This window comes from Eleutherodactylus coqui, chromosome 4 (assembly GCF_035609145.1).
Source record: "Eleutherodactylus coqui strain aEleCoq1 chromosome 4, aEleCoq1.hap1, whole genome shotgun sequence".
Classification (NCBI taxonomy): domain Eukaryota; kingdom Metazoa; phylum Chordata; class Amphibia; order Anura; family Eleutherodactylidae; genus Eleutherodactylus; species Eleutherodactylus coqui.
In genome coordinates, this window is record NC_089840.1 from 111,804,668 (window position 1) to 111,830,155 (window position 25,488).

The 25,488-nt window shown below is 43.1% G+C and overlaps 1 protein-coding gene across 1 annotated transcript in view; it reads left to right on the forward strand.

Annotated features, from left to right (window-relative positions):
- Nucleotides 1–25,488, forward strand: part of NME7 (NME/NM23 family member 7) — a 127,548-nt gene that overhangs the window by 68,082 nt on the left and 33,978 nt on the right. Inside the window, exons 7-8 of the mRNA XM_066600002.1 lie at nt 4,211–4,316; nt 25,021–25,085. Of these exons, the coding sequence (XP_066456099.1) occupies nt 4,211–4,316; nt 25,021–25,085 (171 nt within the window). The remainder of the gene's footprint in view (nt 1–4,210; nt 4,317–25,020; nt 25,086–25,488) is intronic.

The following is a 25,488-nucleotide window of genomic DNA, read 5'->3' on the forward strand; positions in this document are numbered from 1 at the left end:
GCTGCATAGAAGTGTTGCATGGCTTATGTTTTTAGGTTTATTCTTCATCCTGAGGCCTTAGTCAGACGGGCGTTTTTTCGCGCGATTTGCGGATCGCATGACGGATGCGCATCCGCAAATCGCGTGACCGGTGCGCGCAAGTCGCCCGCAAATCGCCCGAAAATCTGCTCCTAGCCGCGTTTCATTAGAAACGGGCCGGAGCTGTCCAGCGCATTGCATTCAATGGAGACGGCAATACAGCCGCCTCCATTGAAAGCAATGCGCTGCGGGCGAGCCCGGGATGAATTGTCGGTAAGGGCTTAAATATATAAGCCCTTCCCTGCAATTCATCCTAAAATGTGTATAAATAATAAATATATATGTACTCACCTTCTCCCGGCAGCCGGAGCTCCGCGCGGCCGTCCTGCAGTGGGTGTGAAGGGGGTGTGAGTCAGACCTGCCCCCTGATTGGCTCAGCGCTGAGCCAATCAGAGGCATGCCTCACTCACACCCATTCATGAATTCATGAATGGATGTGAGTCAGACCAGCCCCTGATTGGCTCAGCGCTGAGAGGCAGCAGTCACTCACCCATTCATGAATTCATGAATGGGTGTGTGAGTGAAACTTGCCTCTGATTGGTCAGGGCTGTGACCAATCAGAGGCAGATCATTCAGCAGGCGGGGATTTTAAAGCCCCGCCGGCTGATAGTGCCGAGAAGCAGTTCAGGAGAACTGACAGCGGCCGCGGCTGGACTCCGGCTGCAGCGGAAAGGTGAGTATACAATTTTTTTTTATTTTAACACATTTTAGGATGAATTGCAGGGAAGGGCTTATATATGTAAGCCCTTCCCGACAATTAACCCCGCGCACGCCGGCAGCCCATTGCTTTCAATGGAGTGGCTGTATTGCCGGCTCCATTGAATTCAATGGGCAAACATCGTTCTTCTCTGTCACAGCTGTTACAGCTGTGGCAGAGAAGAATGATTTGTCTTCTATATGTTCTCAATGGGGTCGGCGCTGCTGCCGCCGGCCCCATTGAGAGCATATACAGAAGAGAACAGGAATCGCAGATAGGTGCGATCTGCGATTTTTTTGTTCTATAATTTATCGGACGAGCGCATAAAAAGCGCTCATGTGTCCGATACCATTGCAAAGCAATGGTTTTATAAAATCGCCGGACGCATGCGCATGCGCAAATCGCGGCTAAAAACGCCCGTCTGACTAAGGCCTTACATCCAAGTTATATCGGTATTAATGCTGTGTTGAATGTCCTTAGCATCATAGATCTAGTCAGACCTATAATAAAGGTACAAATCAGAATAGTGGTGTGGACTATAGATTTTAGCTGATGACTAGAAGATGGAAGCAAGGATCTGATTGGTTATTGGAAATGACATTCTTTTTTTCATTTATTTCTTTAGAATTAGGTTTCCTTTTAATTTTAACCATGTTACAATCTCTCTACTTATTGAGGCTCCTTCCTGCTTTATGATAGCAATCCATATAATGGCACAAGGCTTGTATACCCCGGAGCGCTCACAGGATACAATGTAGCTCACCATAGCAACATTATGTATGTTTTAGTTAGTCACATGGGTTTTATAGTGTTTCCGCTTGTGACCGTGACTTACGCTTCAGTGTACATATTGATTCCCGTTCCAATCTAATGGATGTTCAGGTAAATCATTATTGAGACTTGGGTCTAAACTCTGCATCTCTCCAGACGTATTTTGCTAGGATGCAAACACGTTCGCAGTCTAGTACGATAAACTCCCTCCCAACACCGTAATAGGTTTTCCCTTCTTATTAAATGAGTAGATGGCTGCTATCTTAACAGCGACAGCATTGCAGTGGAAACGTTTTCCGCAGATAGGAATTGGATCCGATTATGATATGCATACATGCAGCCCGGCCTGGGGCAGATTGTGCGTGAATTAATGGGCATCTGTCTTTTCTCCTGACATGTTTTCCGTCTTCTTAAGTACTTGTATTGCCCATTAAATAACAATGATGCTGGAACAGCTTTCCTTAGATTTCTGTGTTGTTCCTCCGTAATGTATGAATAAATTGACAATTGGGAATTCCCTTTACACCAGTAGGCTGCTCCTACTTAGTAGCCTATTGGTAAAGAGAATGCACAATTGTCAATTTATTGGACAGTGTCATTGATTGGACAGTGCCAATGTCTTGAGACACGCCACCGGGAATGGTGACACCTAGTTGTCAATTTATTCATTCATTTCCAGTAGGAATAAGTGTGTCAGGGATCAATCGGGGACCTCCTGCACTCCAGTCAGTAGCTCTCACTACTGAGCCATCCCGCCTTTGGGCAAGTTCTTCTGCATGACTCTAGCCTTGTTCTACGTTCCCTGCTAATCTAGCCCCTGCTTCCTGGTCATGACCCCACCTCTGTTTCCTGATTAGGCTCATTATAAAAGCCTGACCATGCCAATACACCAGCCCATGATTATTGTGTTCCACTGCCTTTATTAAGCTGCATCCCTTAACCTGCTCATTTGCTGCAAACTGTGACTACCTGCTGACGACTCCTGGCTCTCCTCCTGACTACGCTTTCTGCCTCATCCATTGTACTGCAAATGTGATTACCCAATAATGACTCCTGGCTTTCATCTGACTTCGCTGTCCGCCTCATCCATTTGTACTGGAAACGTGACTACCTGCTGATGACCTCCAACTTCCTCCTGACTACTCTCTGGTTCCGCACGGCTACTACACCCGCAGCTCCTATCTAGCGCTGATAAGATGTTACAAACAGTAACTGCACAATTCGAGATTCCAACAAAATGCAATTGTTGAATACAATTGTCTGCTAAAACAGGCATGTTCAGGAGAGTAGACCGATCGTCTTTAAAGCGGTTGACCGAATTGTTTAATTTGTGTTTAAATAGACTGCCCATGAGTAAAAATAAAAATGGAGCCTACACTCTCCTCTTCTGCATCTCAATGTCACAAGGATTGGCTGCAGCAGCTGTAAGGTCCTGTATGCAGCCTGCAAACAGTATGTGGCAGTGGAAACGAGGATGCGGTGCTAGACACAGCGGGGAGCCTGGAAAAGGGAGTATAAGTGCCCTTATTAGTTTTACACATGGGCAACCTGTTTATAAACAAAAATGAAATATCTTGGACAGCCCCTTTTAGTCACACTCTTAATCGGTCCCAGGCCTCATTAAGTAGGGAACATTTTGTAATTTTCACACACCAGCGTCACACTCTTTACACTCGGTCCACAGATGGCAGTGCTGCTCAAAATGTGCAGAACCTGCAGCCATGCACAATATGTATAACTAGGAATTAAACAACCAAAAGCAAGCAATTTGTGCTGTATTAGACTAGTAGTGCTGAAATAGCTTCCTTTTGGTTGTCTTATTTAGCAATTTTCGTCCCCTGATCTATTGATGGTACAACTGAATCGTCTTCTAGTCCAGGTCTTAACAGGGCTGTACAAGAATAGAAAAACATGGCTGATTTCTTCCAAAAACAGGTCCTCAACAGTCTAAAGCCCTTTACTCAAGCATACGCATACTAGTGCACGCCTGAGCGCAGCGTATTTGTGGACTGAACTATTTTTTTTTGTGTGCGCATCAGCTTTTTTTGCTTTTTGCATGCGCAAGACATGTTCATTTGCGCGGCACACAAAGATTTACCAAATGAAATGGCTTTCTTAGTCTAATCCATTCCAGACATGTTCTTTGTCCTTATACAGTGTTTCATATATCTTTTAGCTCATCGCGCGCACATTTGCACATCCCCACTGACTTCTATGGGGACTTTCGGTATGCAAATACGCAGGAAAATAGAGCATGCTGCTTTTTCTTTTTTTGCGCAAACGAAATATGCGCATGTGAACGAACCCATTGAAATCAATGGGCTCTATCCTTTGCAAATTGCGCACGCAAATACGTCCGTGTGAAGGGGGCCTAGAGGTTGAGCGTGGTATTGTAACATAGTGCAATGCACTTGAGTGGAAGTGAGCTGCACTAACAGACATAACCCTTGGACAGGCGTGGCGCTATTTGTGGAAGAAAGCAGCCATGTTTTCCTAATCCTGTACACCCCCTATAATAAGAAACAAAGAACCCCCCAGAGTTGCTGATGAATAAACCGTTATTAGCGTTCAGCTTGTGTAGAACTTGTCATTACAGACAGTAGTTTTCAAGCTTTACAAATGGTGACTTGCATAACCCTTCTTTCTTCCTCTCACCCGTGTTAGGAGTTAGAGTTTTTCTTTCCATCCAGTGGAGGCCGTGGACCAAAGAACACCGCCAAATTCTCCCAGAGTACCTGCTGCATTATTAAGCCCCATGCTGTATTAGAAGGTAAGGCATATCTCGGTTCTCTCCTTTCATAGAAACCAATTTATTTCTAACACTTCATTTCATCATCTTCATCGTATTTCAGAGTAGAAGCAAAATAAATCCGCAATCATCTCAATGTCACATACTGCGGTCTATGGTGAATATGATTAGCCTCTGTTTTGAAGCCACATGCATGCAGTTGTATTTTACATGGCCGGAGTTTGGCCTTTTTCTAAATGTATTCAGTATTTTTGCTGTTTTCTTAACCTAGGATAAATATTCATGTTTCATTTTATGTTCTCAATTACTTTCCAAGCACATCATAAGAACAGGACTTTGTTTGCTACACTTTCTTTCCTAATAGGGAGTGACCTTTTGACCAGTATAGTTTATTGGAAAAGCGCAGAATAAGTTATCAGTGTATCCAATATCCCTCCATTTTTCGAGATAGTGATGTGTGTAAAGTTGGACTTATACATAATAAAACCAGCCCAATCCAGCGCTGAATGTGTTATTTCTGTAGATTAGAGAGGGAGGGGGTAATTACCCCAAATCTCTGGCGCATCTTAACTTTGGAGGGAGGGCGGAACAGCCAAAAAGCATTAGAATAGACAGCTGCATCCCATAGACATCACATTTTACTGATATGCCAATGGTAATAGGCCAGATTAGTATAAATTATGCATGCATTCAAATTTTCATATGTGGCATCTGTGTCAGCAATGCTGTTCCAGCCTCTTTGCACAGTATGCCTAGACCTCATGCATTCAGGTTTTCTGTTTAAAACTTTTCATTTTGGTTGTTTAACTAAATACAGATTCTAGAGACTGATATTCCTATTTTTTATACTTTTATACAAAATTGTTCCTTAGTTATTCCCCAAATTTTATCATTGAATCATTTTTCCTTTTTTGCCATGACTTTCGAACTAGTGGTCAATCAGAGAGTAAATATGATTAATCCTCAACTGTCAGATGCATGGTTTTACTTTTATGGCTGTAGCCAACATCCCCTTATCACATTGATATAATGCATTTCTATCCCTCTCCATGTAAATACATTGCTTTCTTAAAGCCTATTCAGACACAACGAATATTGCTCTATGACAATGATGAGCCTTATCAGTGCCGCGCGCTGAGTTCTATTGTTTTAGCTGGTATCCTGCTCAGAGAACACAGCCGTAGTATGAAGAAGACAGCGGTCCAGCTGTGTTCTGTATACCCCGCTCGTAGAACACAGCTGTATACCAGCTGAGCGCTCTGTGAACACAGCAAGAGTATGCAGAAGACAGCGCTCCAGCTGTATTCTGCATACGCCATTTGGAGCGCTCCGCTGTATACCAACTGTGCACTCCGTTAACACAGCAGAAGTATACAGAAGACAGCGCTCCAGCTGTGTTCTGCTTACCCTACTCAGAGCGCTTAGCTGGATACCAGCTGAGCGCTCCGAGAAGACAACAGCTGTATGCAGAAAACAGCGGTCGCTCTTGTCTTCTGCATACAGTGTGAGCCTTCATTTACACACTTATGCAAAGTGAACGCTCAAGACTTTCACTCAGACGGCCGTTTAAGTGAATTTGGAGCGATCATTTTGCCGTGCAAATGCACACAATGATTGTCCCTCAAAAGATGTCTCTTGAGCGAATTTTGAGCGATTGTTGTTTCTAAATGGGCCTTGAAGGCCTTATATGGAGAGGTAACAGAATCCTTAGGCCATGTTCAGACATCCGGGTAACTGCTGAGATTCAGGCACAGGTTCTACACCTAAATCCTATTGTAATTCTCTGATATTCGGCAGCTAATGAAAGGAACGATGATGTTTTGTACCTCATTCACAAACAGCGGAAAAAAGCATGTATAACGAATGTGCTTTTGTTTTTTTGATTTGCTGTATGTTTCGTTACTGCCACAAATTCTGCATGGAAAAGTCACAGATTAGCCAAATCAAATGGCAGCACTAATCCATGTGCGGATCCGCAGTTATCTGTGTTTCAGCCATTGATTCTTGCTGTGGATTTTGTTAAAGTTTCCATAGGCCCAACCGATCCGTCTTATGACTGAACCGCGCCGAACATAGTGTGATTGGCGCTACTATAAGGGCGGTTTTACACGGAATGATTATCATTCAGACTCCCGCGATCCAGCGAAGATCTGAACGATTATTGTCAGTGTAAATACATGCTGCGAATGAACAACAAACGAGAACTCATTCGCTTCTCGTTCGTCATTCAGTTTCTGCATGCAGAAAACTGAACGATGGATCGTTCCGTGCGAACAGGAGTCGTTCACTAATGAATGACTGCCTGCTTACCGTGAATGGAGGCGGGTGGGCCAGAATGATCCCCAGCCGCTCCGCCTCCGTTCACTAGCAATGATCGTTCCGTGTAAAAGCACCATAAGTGCCCGAATGATTCATCGTTCAATCACATACAGTTTAGTTGTTGACGGCACAGAATGATGTGCTGCCAACAACAAATGATTATTGGTGCTGCATAACAGATGTGATCTTCTGGCAAACGAGCTTTGGCACCTTCACATGGACAGATGATTGGATTAAACTTCATTCACGATAATCTGCCCATGTAAAAGGCTTTTAATAAACCTAAAATAACCCCATGCCCAATGGTGTGTGTTACATGACTGGCTGCAGGCAATGGTTGTACAGCCGTAGGGATGGAAAGACTACAGAAGTGTTGCTTGCTGTACATCACATACAGCATATACATATAGGCATGTAATATAACTGTGCTGATGCACTTCTATGTGAAACCTATGTGCTTGTAATGAATGTATGCTATAAACCTGAATATGCACCGATCACATACAGACAGAACATGACTATCAGCCAGTATGCGCACAGCCTCAACGTTACAACTGAGCATGTGCAGGCTTCGGAAAAAGTGGCCTCTGCATTCAGCCTTGCCTTGTTTTTTTAACGCGAATGTCAATGGGACTTTCTAATGTAAAAAAACGCATCGCACAAAAATCACAGAAGCACAAACTTGTGATGCACTTTTAACGTTAGAAAGTCCCATTGACATTTGTGTTAAAAAACCCAAGTGTGTGGGAGCCTTCAAGTGTTATAAATATATGTTATAGTCACTAATTACTCCAGAAGGGTCGGTGATCCGGGGATTATTCCGATTGCCAGATTGGAGTTGGGAATACATTTTTTTCCCTTTAAATGGGGAAAATCGTCTTCTACCTCATTGGTTTTATTTTTGCCTTCCTCTGGATCAACATTGGGGGTAATAGGCTGAACTAGATGGGCATATGACTTTTTTTAGATCTCTTGAACTCTTTTAGTGAATTTGCCATCACTATGTCCTCAAGCAGAGCGTTCCACAGTTTCACTGCTCTTACAGTAAAGAACCCACTTCTATATCAGTATAGAAACCTTCTTTCCTCTAGACGTAGAGGCGCCCCCTTGTTACAGTCACAGTCCTGGGTATAACTAGATGATGGAAGAGATCTATGTATTGTCTCCTGATATGATGATTGAAAATGGGGTTTTCTAAACTTAACGAACCATTAGTCTGAAAGTATTATTCCAAAAGGCACCACATCATAGCAGATTTTTTGAAGGTGCCCCATTTTCTACTTATTTGTTGGCTCCCAGTTTTCTCTTACCACAATCTCTTGAAGAAGGAAAATGAGTTTAGCAATAAATACATAACAGAGATGCAGTATATAGAATTCTGTTAATTATTATGGTGCTTTTATCTATATTAATTGCTGTTCCCGGTGCTTGTACCAACCTTGAACTAGTAACTGCTTTCTTATCTGTGCCTCTGGAAATGCCTTGTTGAGTGCATGCCATCCTTTGGCTATAAAACAATGCATCTATTTAGTATTATCTTCTTTTCACTACACTAATGTGATAATAGGCTTTTGTGAAGCTTTTACATTGGGGTTTCAGCTCTAATTAAATAGATCCTGCCTAGTTTCCGAGGCTTGTTGCATAACTTTGTATGTATATCTTACGACACATTCACATGGGTGATGTTATAATGCGAATAACAGACCGGAAAAAAAAATCAATCTAAAATTGCTCGGAAATAGAACCAATTTGTTTTAATGGTATAATCACATATGCAGTTTTTTTGTTTTGTATTTTTTTTTACTCAAATGAACAGTCCAAGCATAAACAAACAGCAGCATGTTCTACTGTGGTGTGATTTTCATATGGGCATTTTAAAAAGCGGGTTGAATTTGCATGGTGTGAGTGCGATCTGTTGAAAATGCGTGGAGAACATAAATTTAAAAAAAAGAGAAGTAGCGATAGTTTTTTTAAAAAATACGTATGTGAAAAACGCAAGAAAAAAAAAAGAGATGGCAATAACGTTGAAAAATGGGAAAAGCACACAAAAATCATGAGCAAAATCGGACCTTTTTTTTTTTTTACTGAGCGAATTTGCAAACGCCTGTGTGTATATAACCTTTGTCTAATGCAATTAGTAGGTGTGAACATGTCGGTATGTCATTTGCATTTCTCTTACACCAGCAGAGTAGGAGTGTTAAATAAATGCATGCCTAAACCATATTCCTGGCACCTATGTTATACAGTGTACGGCCTTATTCACATGAGTGTATATATCTGCCTAATTTAGCTGCGTTCATAAAACCGCACCCATCTGAAGCATTGGTTCCAATGTATTCATTCAGATGACCGATTTTTAGCTGCATATAAAAAAAAAACACCGGGAAAGATAGGACATTGGCGACCGAAAACGGTGACCAAATTTATACGGTGCGGGTAAAAATAGGTCTTGCACTATCTTTTTACAAGATATGCTGGAGGCTCCCATAGACTTCTATGAGAGCTAAAAAAAAGGGGGGAGGGAGAGAGAGTTTTGCAGCATCCAAGGCTGTGAAAGGAAGACAGCTGCCTCTATTTAAGTCATTGAAGTCATTCCGAGGATTTCTGTCAACCGAGGGATTTCCATGCTGCAGCGTATTTTTTGCTGATATGTTGCAGCCGCCTGTGTGAATAGACAAGAAAACACTAATTTAGATTGGGACTTGATCGTGGCAAATCTTCTTTTACGCGATTTTTGGTCGAGATGCGGCAAGAGTAAAAACGCATATGCTTGTGTGAAGGAGGCCTAAGGTCTATGAGTGAAAAGACTGTTTAGAACATGTAAAGTCTGACTTAGCACCCTTCATGATAGGACATGTCTTATTTAAATTTGTGCAAGATAAATTCTTTACACTCTTAAAATCCTTGGCGGGGTTCAGTTGTCACGACTCAATGCACTAGAGAGATGACATCTTTGTAGCCGAAGGTAATTAACTTTTTAATGCATTTTGTGTCCTATATGATACAGTACACATATTTCCATATATTTCTTAAGGGTATGGTTTTCCCTCTCTACTGCATGGTGTAACAGATATGAGACACTCCATGGTATTACTACATAGTTCTCAGAACAGCCACTAGATGGTCAATTGCAGATTATATAGAATATCATTTTTGTCATGTTAAAGCCAGTTTTGCATTTGGACAACTCCTGTCTATATGCCGTATCAGAGCATATGGACATCGTAGAGGGAGGACCACAGCTCAAGACCCCCTCGCATTAGCCATGGCGGAGAGCAGCCACTCTCTAACATGCAGTGGAACCATTCATGTATTCATCTGAATACCAAATAATGCTAGGGTGCTTTTAGATGAAGCCATTTATCATTTGCACAAGCGACTGATGTGTTCATTAGCACGTGAATTTGCTCGTTAGCAACGTGTAGCCTGTTGATACAAGTAGGTAAATTTTCACTCACAAAGGGCTCTTCCACACTTGCATTTTTCTTACCTTGTTTTTTTAACGTGAATGTCAGTGAGACTTTCTAATGTTAAAAACTAGAGATGAGCAAGTATACTCACTAAGGCACATTACGCGAGCGAGTAGTGCCTTAGCCGAGTATCTCCCCGCTCGTCTCTAAAGATTCGGGGGCTGGTGAGGGTGACAGGTGAGTTGCGGCGGTGAGCAGGGGGGAGCGGGGGGGAGAGAGGGAGAGAGAGATCTCCCCTCCGTTCCTCCCCGCTCTCCCCCGCCCCCCGCCGGTCCCCGAATCTTTAGAGACGAGCGGGGAGATACTCGGCTAAGGCACTACTCGCTCGAGTAATGTGCCTCAGCGAGTATACTCGCTCATCTCTATTAGAAACGCATCACACAAAAATCGCACAGCGACAAACAACAAGCTTGGGATTTTTGTGTGATGCGTTGTGATACATTAGAAAGTCTCATTGACATTCGCATTAACAAAACGCAGCAATATCACGTGAAAAAAAGCGCAACAAAAACGTAAGTGTGAAAGAGCCCTCAATCGTTCATTCATTTACATTCATTCGACCAGTGAATGAGAACGACTGAGCAATCGGTATTTAAACCGAATGATTAGCGAACGTATCAACGAGGATTTTCATGCTGGCATGAAATGAACAATAAGCAAACAAATGGGTCCATCGTTCGATCGTTGGCCGCGTCTACACTGAAGGATTGTCATCCAACGTCCTGTATGGTCGTCCATTCATATAAATTACTGCCATGTGATAACACGTAGCATCATGTCCAGAGAAGCAGAAATGTGAGACTCCTTACAGCTTATCTTGGTAAAAGCCATCGGACTTCATTTAGATAAGGGTTTTCCAGATAGAACAATGTCTTAGCGTTTGGAAATGGCGCATTTCCAGATGTGAAACAAAACTGTCATGAACATAACGGATAGGAACTGCTGAAACAGAGAAACACCTACTACTAAAGGTGCGTTCACACCTCGCTGATGTGCTGCAGATTTTATAGTGGATTTTGATGTGGATCTGCGGCAGATTTCACACCTTCAATTTGAATTCAGTTGGAAGGTTGAAATCTGCTGCAGATCAGCACCAAAATTCTTGCTAGGACTAAAGGCCCTTTTACACACAACGATTATCGCTCAAAATTTGCTCAAAAGCCATCTTTTGAGGGGTAATCGTTGTGTGTAAATGCGCGCACACCATTCACTTACCGTGCACTTTTGATCCAGCGCTTACTTCAGCTCCGCATGAAATCCCTCAGGACGACAAGATAAGACGGCCCGCATGCTGTGCTATCCGCGGGCAGCAGTTAACAAGCGCTGCCCAGCTGGAGAACAATAGTGATGTATTTAGAGAACAGACCACCAACTGTTCTCTAAATACATGCAATAAAGTACTAAAGGCTGATTTAGCCCATTAGCCCTGGCAGCTGCTGTGTCCGCGTGTAGCTGCCTTTTTTTATGTTTCATCTGTACTGCGGATGGTCTGCACGGCGAGCTGTCAGCTTTTCCTGCTTCATTGCCTAGCGATGATGCGGAATCCGCGACCTTTCCGCAATGTCAATTGCAGAAGGGCCATGGGTCGGATGGCTTCCATTGACTTCAATGAAAGCTGTCTGCTTGGTATTTGCTCAAAAATAAAGCATGCTGCGATTTTTCCTCCGCAAGCGGAAACTGCAATTGGTGACCGCCGGTGTACAGGAAGAATCACTTTTCCATGGCATGCTATGGGTGGTATTTACTGCGTAACACAGAGATGGACACCCGCTGCTGATTCCGCAATGCAAATCCGCCCGTGTGCAGCCGGCCTAAGAGCTGTTGTGATGGCTTGAAACATGTAAGAGTTTTGCGCCATTGTAGGCCCTTCCTGTTGGGATTTTAATATGCTTCAATAAAGCAATAAAACTTTTTTCAATAAAGCAGTGATTCTTGTGGACAAGGTGATTGCTCAAACGTTGAGAGATCACTTTGCGCTCTGACCACTTGTCTTTTGCATCCAGCTGTTCTGTGCTCGGAGCACCCCACTGTTATACAGCTGAGCGCTCTGAGTGGGGTATGCAGAAGACAAGCGGGGCCACTTCTGCATCCAGCTGTTCTCTACTCGGAGTCCTCAGCTGGTATACAGCTGAGTGCTCTGAGCGGGGTATGCAGAAGACAAGCGGAGCCGCTGTGTTCTTCATACCCCGGCTGTTCACGGAGCGCTCAGCTGGTATACAGGTGTGCGCTCCGTGCAGGGTATGCAGAACACAGATGGACCGCTGTGTTCTTCACACCCTGGCTGTGTTTATGGAGCGGGATAAAGCTGAAACAATAGTATCAGCTGTATCCCGCTCTGAATCCCTGATAAGGCTGATCGTTGTCTTTCAGCATGCTGACAGATCAGCGATGGCTTAACGAAAACTGCATGATGTCAGTGCAGTTACACACAGCGATTATCGCTCAAAAAACGGCTTTGAGGGATTTTTGTGCGAGAATCGTTGTGTCTAATGGGCCTTAGCAGAGGTATTGGGGGAAATCTACTAAGCCTGGCATTTGTGACGTGGGGCTTAGTATGATTTTCCCCGGCGCACTTGTCTCTTCATGTATTACGCACATCCCCGGCACTTTTGTGCACCCTCATAAAGATGTACGACAGGCCTGACCTGGTGTACTTTTCTGTATATTTTATGCCAGTTTCCCAAAAAACCCTGCCTGCTGTTCAAAAAAGTGGCAGATCCAGTGCAGAAAGAAGAAAAGTTGCTAATTTTTGCACAGATAGTATAGGGCTCTCACTACGTGATACGCGGTGAAATAGAGCATGCTGCAATCTGTTTCATGTGTGTTTCTACACACAGTGTTTACACCCTAATGTGAACAGATCAATAAATGTCCATGTACTTTCTTTGACTTCATTCACCGTGTGTCACACGGCCGTGCATCGTGTACACAATACGTCCTGAGATCACGGTCATGTGAATGAGCCCTTAAGCAGACAGATGCATGGTAGTTATTGGTATTATTGCTGAAATGTAGTTTTGCACTTGAAATTAGTCCTTAGGATAGGCCATCAATAGTAGATCTGCCTCCCGGGCTCCTTGATAATCAGCTGTTGACCGGGCAGGTGCATTCATTAACTGAGCTAATTTCTGCAGGAAGCAAACAGCTCTGTTCTCTCTGCAGTGGCCAGGCTTTGTATTACAGGCAAGGGTCTTATTGAGCTGAATGGGAACTTTGTCTGTAATACCAAGCTGTGCCACTGCAGAGAGAACAGAGCTGTCTGCTTCCTGCAGCAATCCGCTCCGTGCACCAGCCCAGAAAACAGCATATTGGTAGGAATTAGAGATGAGCGAACGTGCTCGGCCACGCCCCTTTTTCGCCCGAATTCCGAGTACTTCCGTACTCGGGCGAAAAAATTCGGGGGGCGCCGTGGCGGCACGGGGGGTAGCAGTGGGGAGTGGGGGGGGAGAGAGGGCTCCCCCCTGTTCCCCGCTGCTCCCCCCCGCACCGCCACGCCTCTCCCCGCCCCCCGGCGCCCCCCAAATCTTTTCACCCGAGTACTGAAGTACTCGAAAATGGCGGTACTCGGGCGCGTAAGTACTCGAAACGAGTACGTTCGCTCATCTCTAGTAGGAATCCCAAGCGCCCAAGCTGTAATTAATGGCCTATCCTAAGGATGCTGTCTAGACATGTGACACATCTGCATCTTGCCATTTAATTGCATTGATTAATTACATGATAATAAAATTTGCATAGTCATAAAAGACATGAACAGTGCTTTGCACCTTTGTTCCAAGGCAATGAACTTCCTTATGTTAATGGTGTTCCTGGTGTGACCTTGTTAATATATAACTATGTGAACCCCGTGTACTCAGAAGGTGTCGTAGATGATTTTCTTTTCTATGCTATGACAGGCAGTGGAAATTTACCTCTGACACTATTGGAAACCGGTGCTAACAAGTATTGGTTCCTATGTAGCAGATCCTTTTGATTGATAGCGCTACCTGTAGCAGTGTGGGGCAAGGGACTTGCACATTAATTACCCTCGCTGCACACTGTAACATTTTTTCTCATACATGAGCAGAATCTCTTCATGTAATAATGTGACATAATTACATATGCTTGTTTTCAACTTCTACTTGCATTTATTGAAGCTTATCTAAGCAATTATTCTTGCAGTTGCATTAGGCAAAACATATACACTGCATTCTGCCTAATGCTAGGTCTGAAGAAGCGGTGCATGACACATTGATTTAAGGTGTTCTATCTTCCCATTTGCATATTTCCCAAAGGAGCATGAATGGCCGTAAGGCCCATTTACACGCAACGAAATTTGCTCAAAAGTCATCATTTGAACGATAATCGTTGTGTGTAAATGCTCCCATCTTTCACTCTTCAGCTGAACAATAATTTTTAGGTGGGCATCAAATCCATCTTTCAGCCGGAGAGAAGATAACACAGACCGCATGCTGTGTCTGCTGTCCATGGCGCTGTATTCTCCATGGAGCGCTGATTACATTCTGCTTGCAGCCCCGGGGCAGAACAAAGGAGCTAAATGCAGAGAATTAACCACCTGCTGTTCTCTGCATACAGGTCCTTGAGGCTCATTTACATGCAAAAGAAGGTGATAAGCTGCTAATGGACATTAGTGTCCATTAGGTTTTAAGCGATTGTTTTGCATAAGCTGCTATCTTTTGAATGATTATCTTTGCGTGTAAATGGACCTTTAGTGTGATATAGAGACTGGTAGGCCGTCAACCATTTTGTGTGTGTCAGGTCTGGCTATATTGTCATCCATTTTGTGTGCAGTTAGATTGCATTTGTAGCTTCAGTCGACCTGTCACCCAGTTACTCATGCCTGCCTGTTGATATTTTCATTTAAAAAGAACATTGTCTGACATTCTCCTGGATAAGAGCTGGTATGTGAATTAATAACGCCCTTCCTTTCTTTATCCCCCTGTATCTGTTGGTGTAGAATTAGCTTGAGTAAACCACATTGTGTGACAATTTACTTCTTATTGAAGTCTTAAGGCCCATTTACACGCAAAGGCAATCTTTCAAATGATTGAAAGATTGAGAGTTTTAGCGATCGTTTTGCATAAAGTGTTAATGGACACTATTGTACATTTGCGTGTAAAAGAGGCTTTCTGGAGGTGTTTACAGAGATCTGAGCTTTGCACACAGTTCCCTTGTTCTTGCACGGGCTGTTGGCAGAATACAGTGTAATCTCTGGCACCAGATGAGAACACAGCTTGCGGTCCCTGTTATCTCTCTCCACCTGAGCAATGGATTTTAAGATCTCCTTAAAATCATCTTTCAGTCGAAGAGTGAACGATGGCAGTGTTTACACAGAACGATTATCACTCATATGCCATTGCTTCAAAGAATTTTGAGTGGTAATTGTTGCGTGTAAATGGGCTTTAATGAAAAGCATTCACCTAGGAGTTGGATTCTCGCATACACTCCGGAGAGAAAAATCTTTTAATAAAGATTATTGGTTGTGTGAAGATCCTAGCCCAATGTGAATTGTATTTTCAGAATCAGGCAGGCCAGCTGAACAAAATGCATCTACACTCATTCGGGTCCAAGGCCAAGAACACCCCCCAAATGGCGTATCCACGTACTTGGTAATATTTTCTGTGTCATATTTGGTATCGCTGAGTAGGTAAAATTATAACCAGAAATATTCCAGGCATATATTCCCGATCGGAATATCTCCTGCGGAAATATGCCTGAAAAATTAAATTGGGCCACACATTTTTAGCGTGGGTTTCTACTGCCGAATTGCACATTTAGCAGCCATGGAAGCGCATGCAGATTAGCCACATTTAGTGGGACTAATCCACATGTGAAAACCTGATGTCACTTGTTTGTATAGCCTTTTGGCGTGAATTCCCTCTGAACTGATTGCAACACTTTTGGACGCAGATGTGATATGGATGACATGCAGATTTGTAGCAAAATCGGCTATGTACACAGAGCTTTTGGAAGCTTTTGCCTGGAGTATTTCTTTGATATTTGGTACTATGGGCTCAGCGTTTTGTAATGTATAGGTACTCAACAACCAACTATTAATTATAAATCAGTCTAGTTGCCATAGAAATAGTTTTTAATAACATTTATCATCACAAGCTGGTAAATAATTGAGAAGGTTCTAGGACATGCATCATATAGAAGATCTATTTTTTGTAGCTTTATGTCTTGGCTGTGAACATAAATACAATCCATCCTATGCCCAGTGGGTTATTTTCTTAGATTCTACTTTACTTGTGACATATTGTCTTAAAAAAGCCGTCAGACTCTCTTATTGTGGACAACTGGAAGCTGAGATCAAAAAGGTGAATCTGATGAATGTAGATAATAAAAGAAAAATAGCAGAGAAACCTCAGATCCTGGCAGTTTAACCAATACATGCACAATCAATAGCAACTGCTGCATGTAAGCAGATAAGGAAGGGGCTCTTTCTGTCACCCATCAGCACTCCGCAGTGTGATTGCAAGATATCAATAGGTTCCCATGGCAGCTTGACGAAGTCTTCCATGTCTACTGTGTAACTGTCTCTATCCAGCCTAACAGGCTGCTATCATAGGCTTAGTAGAATGCACTACGGAAGAAATGCAATGTACTGTCCAAGTTATCAAACGATCACATCATCAAACCTCCTTCAGGGAGTAAAAAATGGCGTAAAAAAGTTCAATTAGTTTTAATATAAAGAAAAAAACATAAAAAATACCCATTTTTTTCACACAAAACTGATTTTCAATTGAGAAATGACACCAAAAATTATTTAAAAAGCAACACATAATAGGTATTACAGCGTTCATAATGACCGAAACAATGAAAAAATTCTGTTATTTATCGCGGATGAATGCCATAAAAATAATTAATGACGGAATTTTTTTATTTTTGTTTTGTTCACCTCCCAAAAACACTATAAAAAGCAATCCAAAAACACATGTATCTCAAAAGGGTACCAATAAAAACTGCAACTCTTCCCACAAAAAAACAAGCCCTGACATTGCTGGAAAAAAAAGAAATGTTATGCGATGATGCGGAATCAATTGTCTTTCTTAAATAACATGTTTTGGTTTTTTTTAATGCACTAGGTGCTCATGTCCAGAACCGTGCTTTCACCGTGTATTACGCATATGTTGCTTGCACGAATGATACGCGGTGAATGAAGACAATGAAAGCCAATGGACTCTCATTGTTCCATGCCTCGGTGTGCAGCATGCTCTATTTCTCTGCATATCATACGCTGCCTATATACACAATACATTATGTATGGGAAGCCTTTCCAAATCCCTATAAACTTGGTACGGCAGTAATCGTGCTGATCCAGAGATTACTGAATGATAGATGTGAGAACAAAAGCCATAAATGATGGTGGAATCTCTGGGACATTTTTCCATCTTCCCCTCCAAAAAAATGTAATAAAAGTGACACAATAAATTCTATGTACACCAGAGTGGTGCCAATAAGAAGTACAACTCGTCCCAAAACAAACAAGCTATGTGGAAGCACAGGTACGGTTATTTCTGGGATGGCCTGTTGGGCATTTGTTGCCCGACAGGTCGTCCTTAGCAAAAGCACCCTCTGACACTACATGCTTGGATTGACCAGTACTGTCCATGTGGGTTGCACTGGCAGTCAGAGTAGCTTGTAGAGCCTTAGGGCCTTTTTAGGTGGAACGACTTAGGCCCCTTGTCTACGGCAGTGATTTCGCCGGCGAATCATGCCGGCCGACGCTTCCCATAGCATTGCTATGGAAAGCGCCGGCACCTGTCCACGAGCATTGCGATTCTCTGCTCGCGGCGGGCAATGCTGCGAATTGCCCCGATTCTCCGCAGTCAGCCTATCTATTAGATAGGACTGACCGGCAGAGATTCGGCGGCGACTCCGGCTCCCGCGGTGCAGCTTCGCGGCGCGATACCGCATCGCCCGTGGACAGCCGGCCTTATAGTTCAAACAAGTGAATGATGCCAGCTTGTTTATACAGGCACATATATCATTCACTCGCTAAATCTTTCAGTCATTTACATTTACTGTGTAAGTAAATGAGAACGACTGAACGATCGGTATTTAAACCGAACAAGAAAACATTGATCTTCATGCTTGCGAGAAATGAATGATAAACTAATTCGTTCATCCTGCTATCAGTGGTTATACTAAGCGAGTTTTGTTATAAAACAATAATCGTTCTGTCCAAACACCCCTGTGGACTACCGATGTGTTCTAAGGCACACGGAGCATCAGGTAGTCAGAGAGGTGGTGGGATCGTCTTTGTTTGACCCGGACCGGAGGGTCGCTTTAAAAACTAGGTCTCTCCTATGTAAATATGCGCAGTGTTTCAGCGTCAAACATAGCTGTTGGTATATCGTGTTTCCTGAGCCAGTGAAAACTACCGTTTGCCATGCAAAAAACAAGCTCTCATTCGGCCATGTCCACAGAACAATAAAAAGGTTATGGCTTTTGAAAAGTGGAGGTGAAAATCCCACTAAAATCGTCGCTTCCCTAAGGGCAAAATGGGCTGTGTTTATAAGGGGTTAAATAAACACATGGATACATAATGTTCAGTATATTCATATGTAAATCAGCCATTCAGCAGGCGCCCTTCCTCCATCCTCACCTGCTGTGCCTGTAGGTAAATCCAGCCCCGTGTATATTTCTAGTTCTGTGAGTTGTATGGAGCTTTGTTTTATGTGTTTGGTAATAATAAGTGTATATATAAACAGTGACTCTACAATGTACAGCACCATGGACACAGATCTGAAAGGGAGGGGAGGGGGTAAGTGTTCAGTATTGAGCATCGGCCTGCTTACCCTTTATATTAGTAAACATCTTGAAGTATTGTTACAATCTTGTACAGACATACAGTTAGGCCTCATGACTTTGGGGAAATCCGGGCCTGCACTGATTCTCCATGCAGAATCTCGCAGCGGGTCCCTCTTTTCCCGCAGACATGAGGCCAATAAACTTGATTATACTTGCCTGTCCTGACGCTGCGGATCTCCCATCCGTCCTTTCGAGATCATTTTTCCTCGTGCCGGCGGACGTGCTCAGCACGCGGTAGCGCGCCGCGCGCATGCGCCAAGCACATCCTTCTTTTAACTGTTTTCCAACTGTCTTGTGGCACCCCATAAATACAGCTGCGGGCATGACGTGGGATCGGATAGCTTCCATAGGCTTCAATGGAAGCCATGAGACACCCGCATAAAATGGAGCATGCTGCGGGTGGTTTTCCGCCCGTGCGAACCTCACGCCAGGGGAAAATGACATCCGCAGGTATTTAATTACCTGCAGGTGTCCAATGATTGCCTATGGGCGCGGATCACGTGTGCAGGACACCCGCACGGATTTCTAAATTTTATTTTGCCCATCAACATTGGGCCTTAGGACGGATTCCTATTGCAGAATCTGCTGCGAATAGCATGCATTGAAAGGCATGTAGTTTCGCTCATACTCGCAGATATGAATTGCGTATTCTAGGAGCAGAGGAAAAATCGGAGCATGCTCTATTTTGCTGCGGACTCCGCAGGGACGGCCTCCATTGAAGTCAATGTTGGCCATCTGATCCGCAGCCCATAGGCAGTTAATATTACGTACGAGCCGTTCCTTATCATTGGTCCAGACTGCCAGAACCAATGCTGAGACGTGGGGTGTGTCCCAGACTACTTCAAGGTAGGCATTGTAGCTAGAGGATAGTCCAAGATTACACGGAGAAAGATCTGAGGAAAATATAATTAGCAAGTAATCATCTCTTATACATATCATATGTGAGGTCCTGGCCAGAGGGACGCTTTAACCCCTTAGTAACCACCAATACTTTTTTACAGTAGTCGCCAATGGGCTTCAAACCTGTACATTCATCTTTTGAAGGTGCTGGCTTGGCTGACTACTGACAGCCAGGCCCTTGCTGTAACTGCCAGGAACAGAGACACTTCGTATCCTGGCAGTTTAACCCACTTGCATTCCACATTCAATAGCAACTCAATCAAGTAAGATGACAGGGGGAAGGGGCTCATCCTGCCGCCTATGAACATCCCGCAGTGTGATCGCAAGGTACCAGTGGTTCCCCATGGCAGTCAAAGGCTAGGGCTTAGTTTAGGGCTTTGACAGTAGTATTTCCTACTGTAAAGTTGCATCGCACCGTACGAAAACCGCGTACTAAGGCTCCATAGGGAAACATGGGCTACAAAACATCGCAAGTCTCACAAAGTTTTTGATTCGCAATGCCGCATGCTACAAAACATCGCAAATGTGAAAGCACCCTATAGGAAAGCATGGGCTTCACATACATGCGAATTGTAGCATTGTCGCAATGCGAGAAAATCATGTTGCCCGTGTGAAACAGGCCTTACATGGGTCACAAAAAGGGGTAACGAGTCTTGATAACACTTAAAATTGGCTTTTTCATAGCTCTTCCTCTCATAGTACTGAATAATTTCTAAAGAAGCTTATTAAACATGGAGGGGCTAAATGAAAAATTCTGTCTCCCATTACAACCAATCACAGTTCAGCTTCCATTTCATATTCTACTCTTGAACGATGAAAGCTGCGCTGTGATTCATGAATCTCTCCCATTGCTACGAATTGTTATATGGGTTTCTCAGAAATTGTCAGCCTGGAAGTTGCTGCTCCTTATTACAATGCGAGACATGTCTGATTTTCGTGACCATTTTCATTCTAAAGTTCATATTAAAAATGGCAATGTGCTGACAGCTCTCTGGTGGATGAGTCACGCCGCAGGCCTTCCATAGCTGCTGGCCTTAGCAGAAGGTTTTGCTGTGGTGTATATGTGAAGTGATGCTATTGGACTGTGACGCAGCTACGGGCTATTTTTAGCCTGCTATCCTTTACCTTTCTATCTGTAAGTCACCGCGGAGCTATAAATAGCCCCGTGTTCTGCACAGCTCTGTGATGCGTACAGTCAGGTCCTGCGGGATTTGATTTCGGATCCAATTCTGCAGCTTCATCTTACGCCGTCAGACCGTCTCACCTCTTGTACTGTAACGCTTGGAAACCTGGCAATAAAGCAAAACGGTGAATTTGATAATATTTCTGATCTCTCTCTCTATATATAGAAAGGAAAATAGGACCACTTCTAAAGTGCGTTTTAAAGGAAATCCGTAATTTCTTTCTTTTCTTTTTTTCTATGTTTTCAAAAACAGCCCTGGGATGTCCATAATGGAGGCATACATTTCTTTTCTGTATTTCCTTGTTAGACCAGTTTCCCAGGAATCTTGGAGTTTCTTGAGCCCTTATCAATGGTTCTCCAAAACATAGTAACAGCATGTCCTGTCACTTTTACAATTGGGAAGGTTAACTGATTTCAGCCTGATCAAAGAGGGTGATCAAAACCACCAAACTAATCTGACTGTAATTTGTAGCTCTGGACAGAGCAGCTGACCTTAAGCCCCATTTACACAAAACGATTATCTTTTAAATGACTGAGCATATTAACAACTTTTTTGCATAGAAATGCTGAGCATGTAAATATACAGATAATCATCTGAAATCCTCGCCATTTCCCTCATTGGCTAAAGTAAACCCTGTATATGTTTGCTCAGGTGGGCGTGTGTTTATGCGAGGAATCTCTGCCAGGCAGGTTTTTAATTAGTGTGAAGAAAAGCCATTGTCCTCTGCCACATGAATAAACAAGTAGTCATTGTGTTTATCAAGGCAAACAATCACCCCTCCTCTCAAGTTGTTCAGTCTTTTAAACAACTGAATGAATGCCATTTTAACAAAGTGAAAAGGCACTGGGTTGGAGCCTCAGGTGTAATAGCCACAGGTCTGGAGAGTAGTAAGGGAAGAGCCAAGAGTCAGCAACAGGAGGTTTCGGTTTGTAGTACAGATGGATGAGCTGGGTAACGTAGTCAGAAGGAAAGCCAGAAGTTGGTATCAGGAGGTCTTGTAGCAATAGCAGAGGAGCAGGCAGAAGTGGAGCTTGATCAATCAATGCTTTGGAGCCAAATAATCATGCACTGGTGCAGTGGGAGGGTCAGGCTTTTAAAATGAGCCCAATCAGGAACAGAAGGAAGGGTCAGGTCCAGCAGGCAGAAACTAGATAACTTAAATCATGGAACAAGGCTGAGAGTCATGCAAGGGAACTATCCACGGGCTGGATGGCTCAGTAGTGAGAGTTACTGACTATAGCTCTCATTACTATTTTTATGCAGGCTGAAACTCATTGATAAACGACAAGTCAATGAATAGTGCACGATGGCCGCACATTTACATGCAAGGATTATCGCTCACTTTCGTTCACTTGAACATATTTTGAGCGATAATTGTTGCGTGTAAATGGGCCTTTATACACAATTGCTAATAATGGTGTAATCTGCTTGTAGCAAGGTTCTTATCTTATAAATCATCAACTGGTGGCTCTTTTACACGGTACGATTATTGTTCAGACTAGTTCAGATTCCTGCACTCCTGCGGGAATGTGAATGATAATCTTCCCATGTAAACACATGCAGCGACTGATCAAGAATTGTTCAGTCATTGAGGTTCTGCATACAGAAAACTGAACAACACGCCGTTCAGTGTAAACAGCAGTCCTTCACTTCTGTGCTTACTGTGAATGGAGGCAGGTGGGGGGAGAACGATCTGCGCTCTGCCTCCATGCCTGCAGCGCGTTGAGCGATGCCAGTGATACTTGCTCCATTGTTTGCCTGACAGCTCGTCCAGTGTAAATGCATCATTAGTGCTTAACAAAGCAGAATATTTATGGAACACCCTCCAGACGTTGGGAAGTACTCCATGTTTTACATAGCTTATCACTAATTAGAAACATCTATGGGAGGTTTTCCACAGAGAATGGAAACGTATACCAACCAAAAAACGTAAAACTTCATCCATCACATAATAGGAGCATGCAAGGTGTCATATAGGCAAAATATTGATAATTTTGGACTATTTCTCCACAATTGTACATTTTTAAGGGGTGTTTCCAAAGTTCATGAGGGTACTGTATTTCCCTGAATTGAACAGTATTTGGGACACGTATAGGCCATGTTTTACTATAATATGATGGGCCATGCATTGTTCAGAGGAAGGATGCTGAAAATGATAAGCAGAAGGTAGAAAAGAAAAGGAGTGTGTGTGACCTTTGTTTATGTGCGTATGTAAATATCAAGTAAGTTGCTAAGAATCAGATCTTGTATGCAAGGAAAAGCAAGTGATATTTGGCAATTAATACCGGATAAGAGGAGACTATGGGGTGCATACACAGCAGGAATTGTGCCTTTTGTACAGAACCCGTAGACAAAAGCTCGGATTACTGGATGGCAAACTGGCACTCAGGACGCAGATACAGGGGCTTTGCCTGTCACAATCCTTTAGGCCATCCCATTGCAGTTGTTTTGCTCAGTTGTATAACCCATGATGAGATAAATATGTACTTAAATTTTGTACTAGAATTGTAGACTTATTCCAGTCACATGGAGGGATTTATGCCGAATAATGGATTAAAAAGTAACTAAAGTTTTAATCTTTTTTTTATTTTTTATAAATCAATGGTACAGGTGAATAAAAGAAGCTTTGTAATACGTCTTATTAGACAAAAATGTCTCTTTGGCTGGTTTCATACCTGCGTCAGGGCTTCCGTTGTCCTGCTGCATTTGGGGAGCAGGAAAGGGGAATCCCTGCGGCCGAACTGATCCGTCTTATGACAGAACCGAACAGCGCCAGGCAGACCCCATTGACTATAATGGGGTCTGTTCTGTTTCCGCTTAGCTGCCTGGCATTTTACCAGAAGAAGAAGCGCTGCATGCTGGGCTATTTCATCCGCTATTTAGTGCCGGATCTGTAACAAAACCTCAGAAAGGAGGTTTCAGCACAGGTGTGAAAGCGGCCGTTCTCCATTTATCAGGCTCTTTCCTCCTGTCCACCTACATTCTGCGCTGCATCTTATATTTCCATGCATTCCTGGTACAGTTGTTGCTCTTATTTTTATGTTAGGGGATTGAGCAGAGATCACAGAGAATTATAAAACGTGTTCTTTGGGATGGACAACTTTTCAGAAGCTACTTGATCTTGGCTGCTGAGTAGCAGCAGAGATTTGAACAGTAATATGCCATATTGGTGTCTGCTTAGCACTGTCCTCATAAGTCTTAATTTGAATATTTTAAGTGTAATATCATTTATCAGTGTCTTGTCTTAAAGAGGTCTTACGACTAATCATTTTTTGTTGGATAAGAATGCATGGTCAGTCTCTATTCAAGTCTATGGGAGATGATAAAAGAACAGAGTGAGTGCTATTCATGGGACTTCCAACAATGACGTATCTAGAAGACATGGCATAAATTAATTTGGGTGAAAACCCCTTTAAAAGGGGTATTCCCACGATAAAAATGTATCACTTATCCATAGGATAGGTGATAAAAATCAGATTGGTAGGGGTCTCACTGCTGAGACCCCCAGTGATCCTGAGAACAGGGGTCCTGTGTTCCCCTCTCCTTGTCAATGCGATGTAGAGATTGAATGGAGCGATGGTTGTGCATTTTGGCGCCTCTCCATTCATTTCAATGGGGCTGGTGAAAATAGCTGAGTACAAGTGCTCGACTGTCTCCAGCAGTACCATTAGAGATGAATGGACGGCCACTGCACATTCTTAACCTCCGCTCCATTCAATCTCTTCCTCACTGTGGAGGGTGCAGTGAGGTGGAGAGAGGGACACAGGACCCCCATCCCATTTTCAGGATCTGCGGGGGTGTGGGCAGTGACACTCTCACCTATCAGACTGTGTCACTTATCCTATGTATAGGTGATAAAAGTCAATTCTGGTAAACCCCTGTAAAGTCTTTTTAACTGTTAGCAATGCAAATCAACCTTTATGTTTTATAGCAAGATGAACATTCAAGCCTTTGGATATGTACTATGTATGTGTAATGCTGGAAACTAGCATGGCAAGGAACCCAGCGTACTTATGATTTGTCTTTCATATTTTACAGGTCTAACAGGAAAAATTATCAGCCACATATTGGATGCAGGCTTTGATATATCTGCTTTGCAGATGGTAAGATTATATGGCTAATAGAATTTTACAATGCCCTAAAGGGAGAGCTGAATCATTGTAGTTTTGAAAACATCTCGCTGAAATGCAGAATTGATGGTTTGCAGGGGCCAGAGCGATAGGCTGGTACCCTGAAGAGAGCACATTAGCGGCAGGTAATGAAAGGTTCTGCTTCATTCATATAGCATGCTAGGATTGAACCGGAGGTGATTATGGATTTCATTGTCTTGTTCTATACTGCATGATAAAGATCTGCCATCCTGCAGGCCATACTGATGTATTGACAATGACTATACAGCCTTAGCGCAGTCTTACATTTGACGGTTTCCCCGTTCCAGTAATGATCCTAATTGTTCCTAGAAAGATCATTACAATAATCTAAAGAGAGAAATCTTTAGCTGTGATC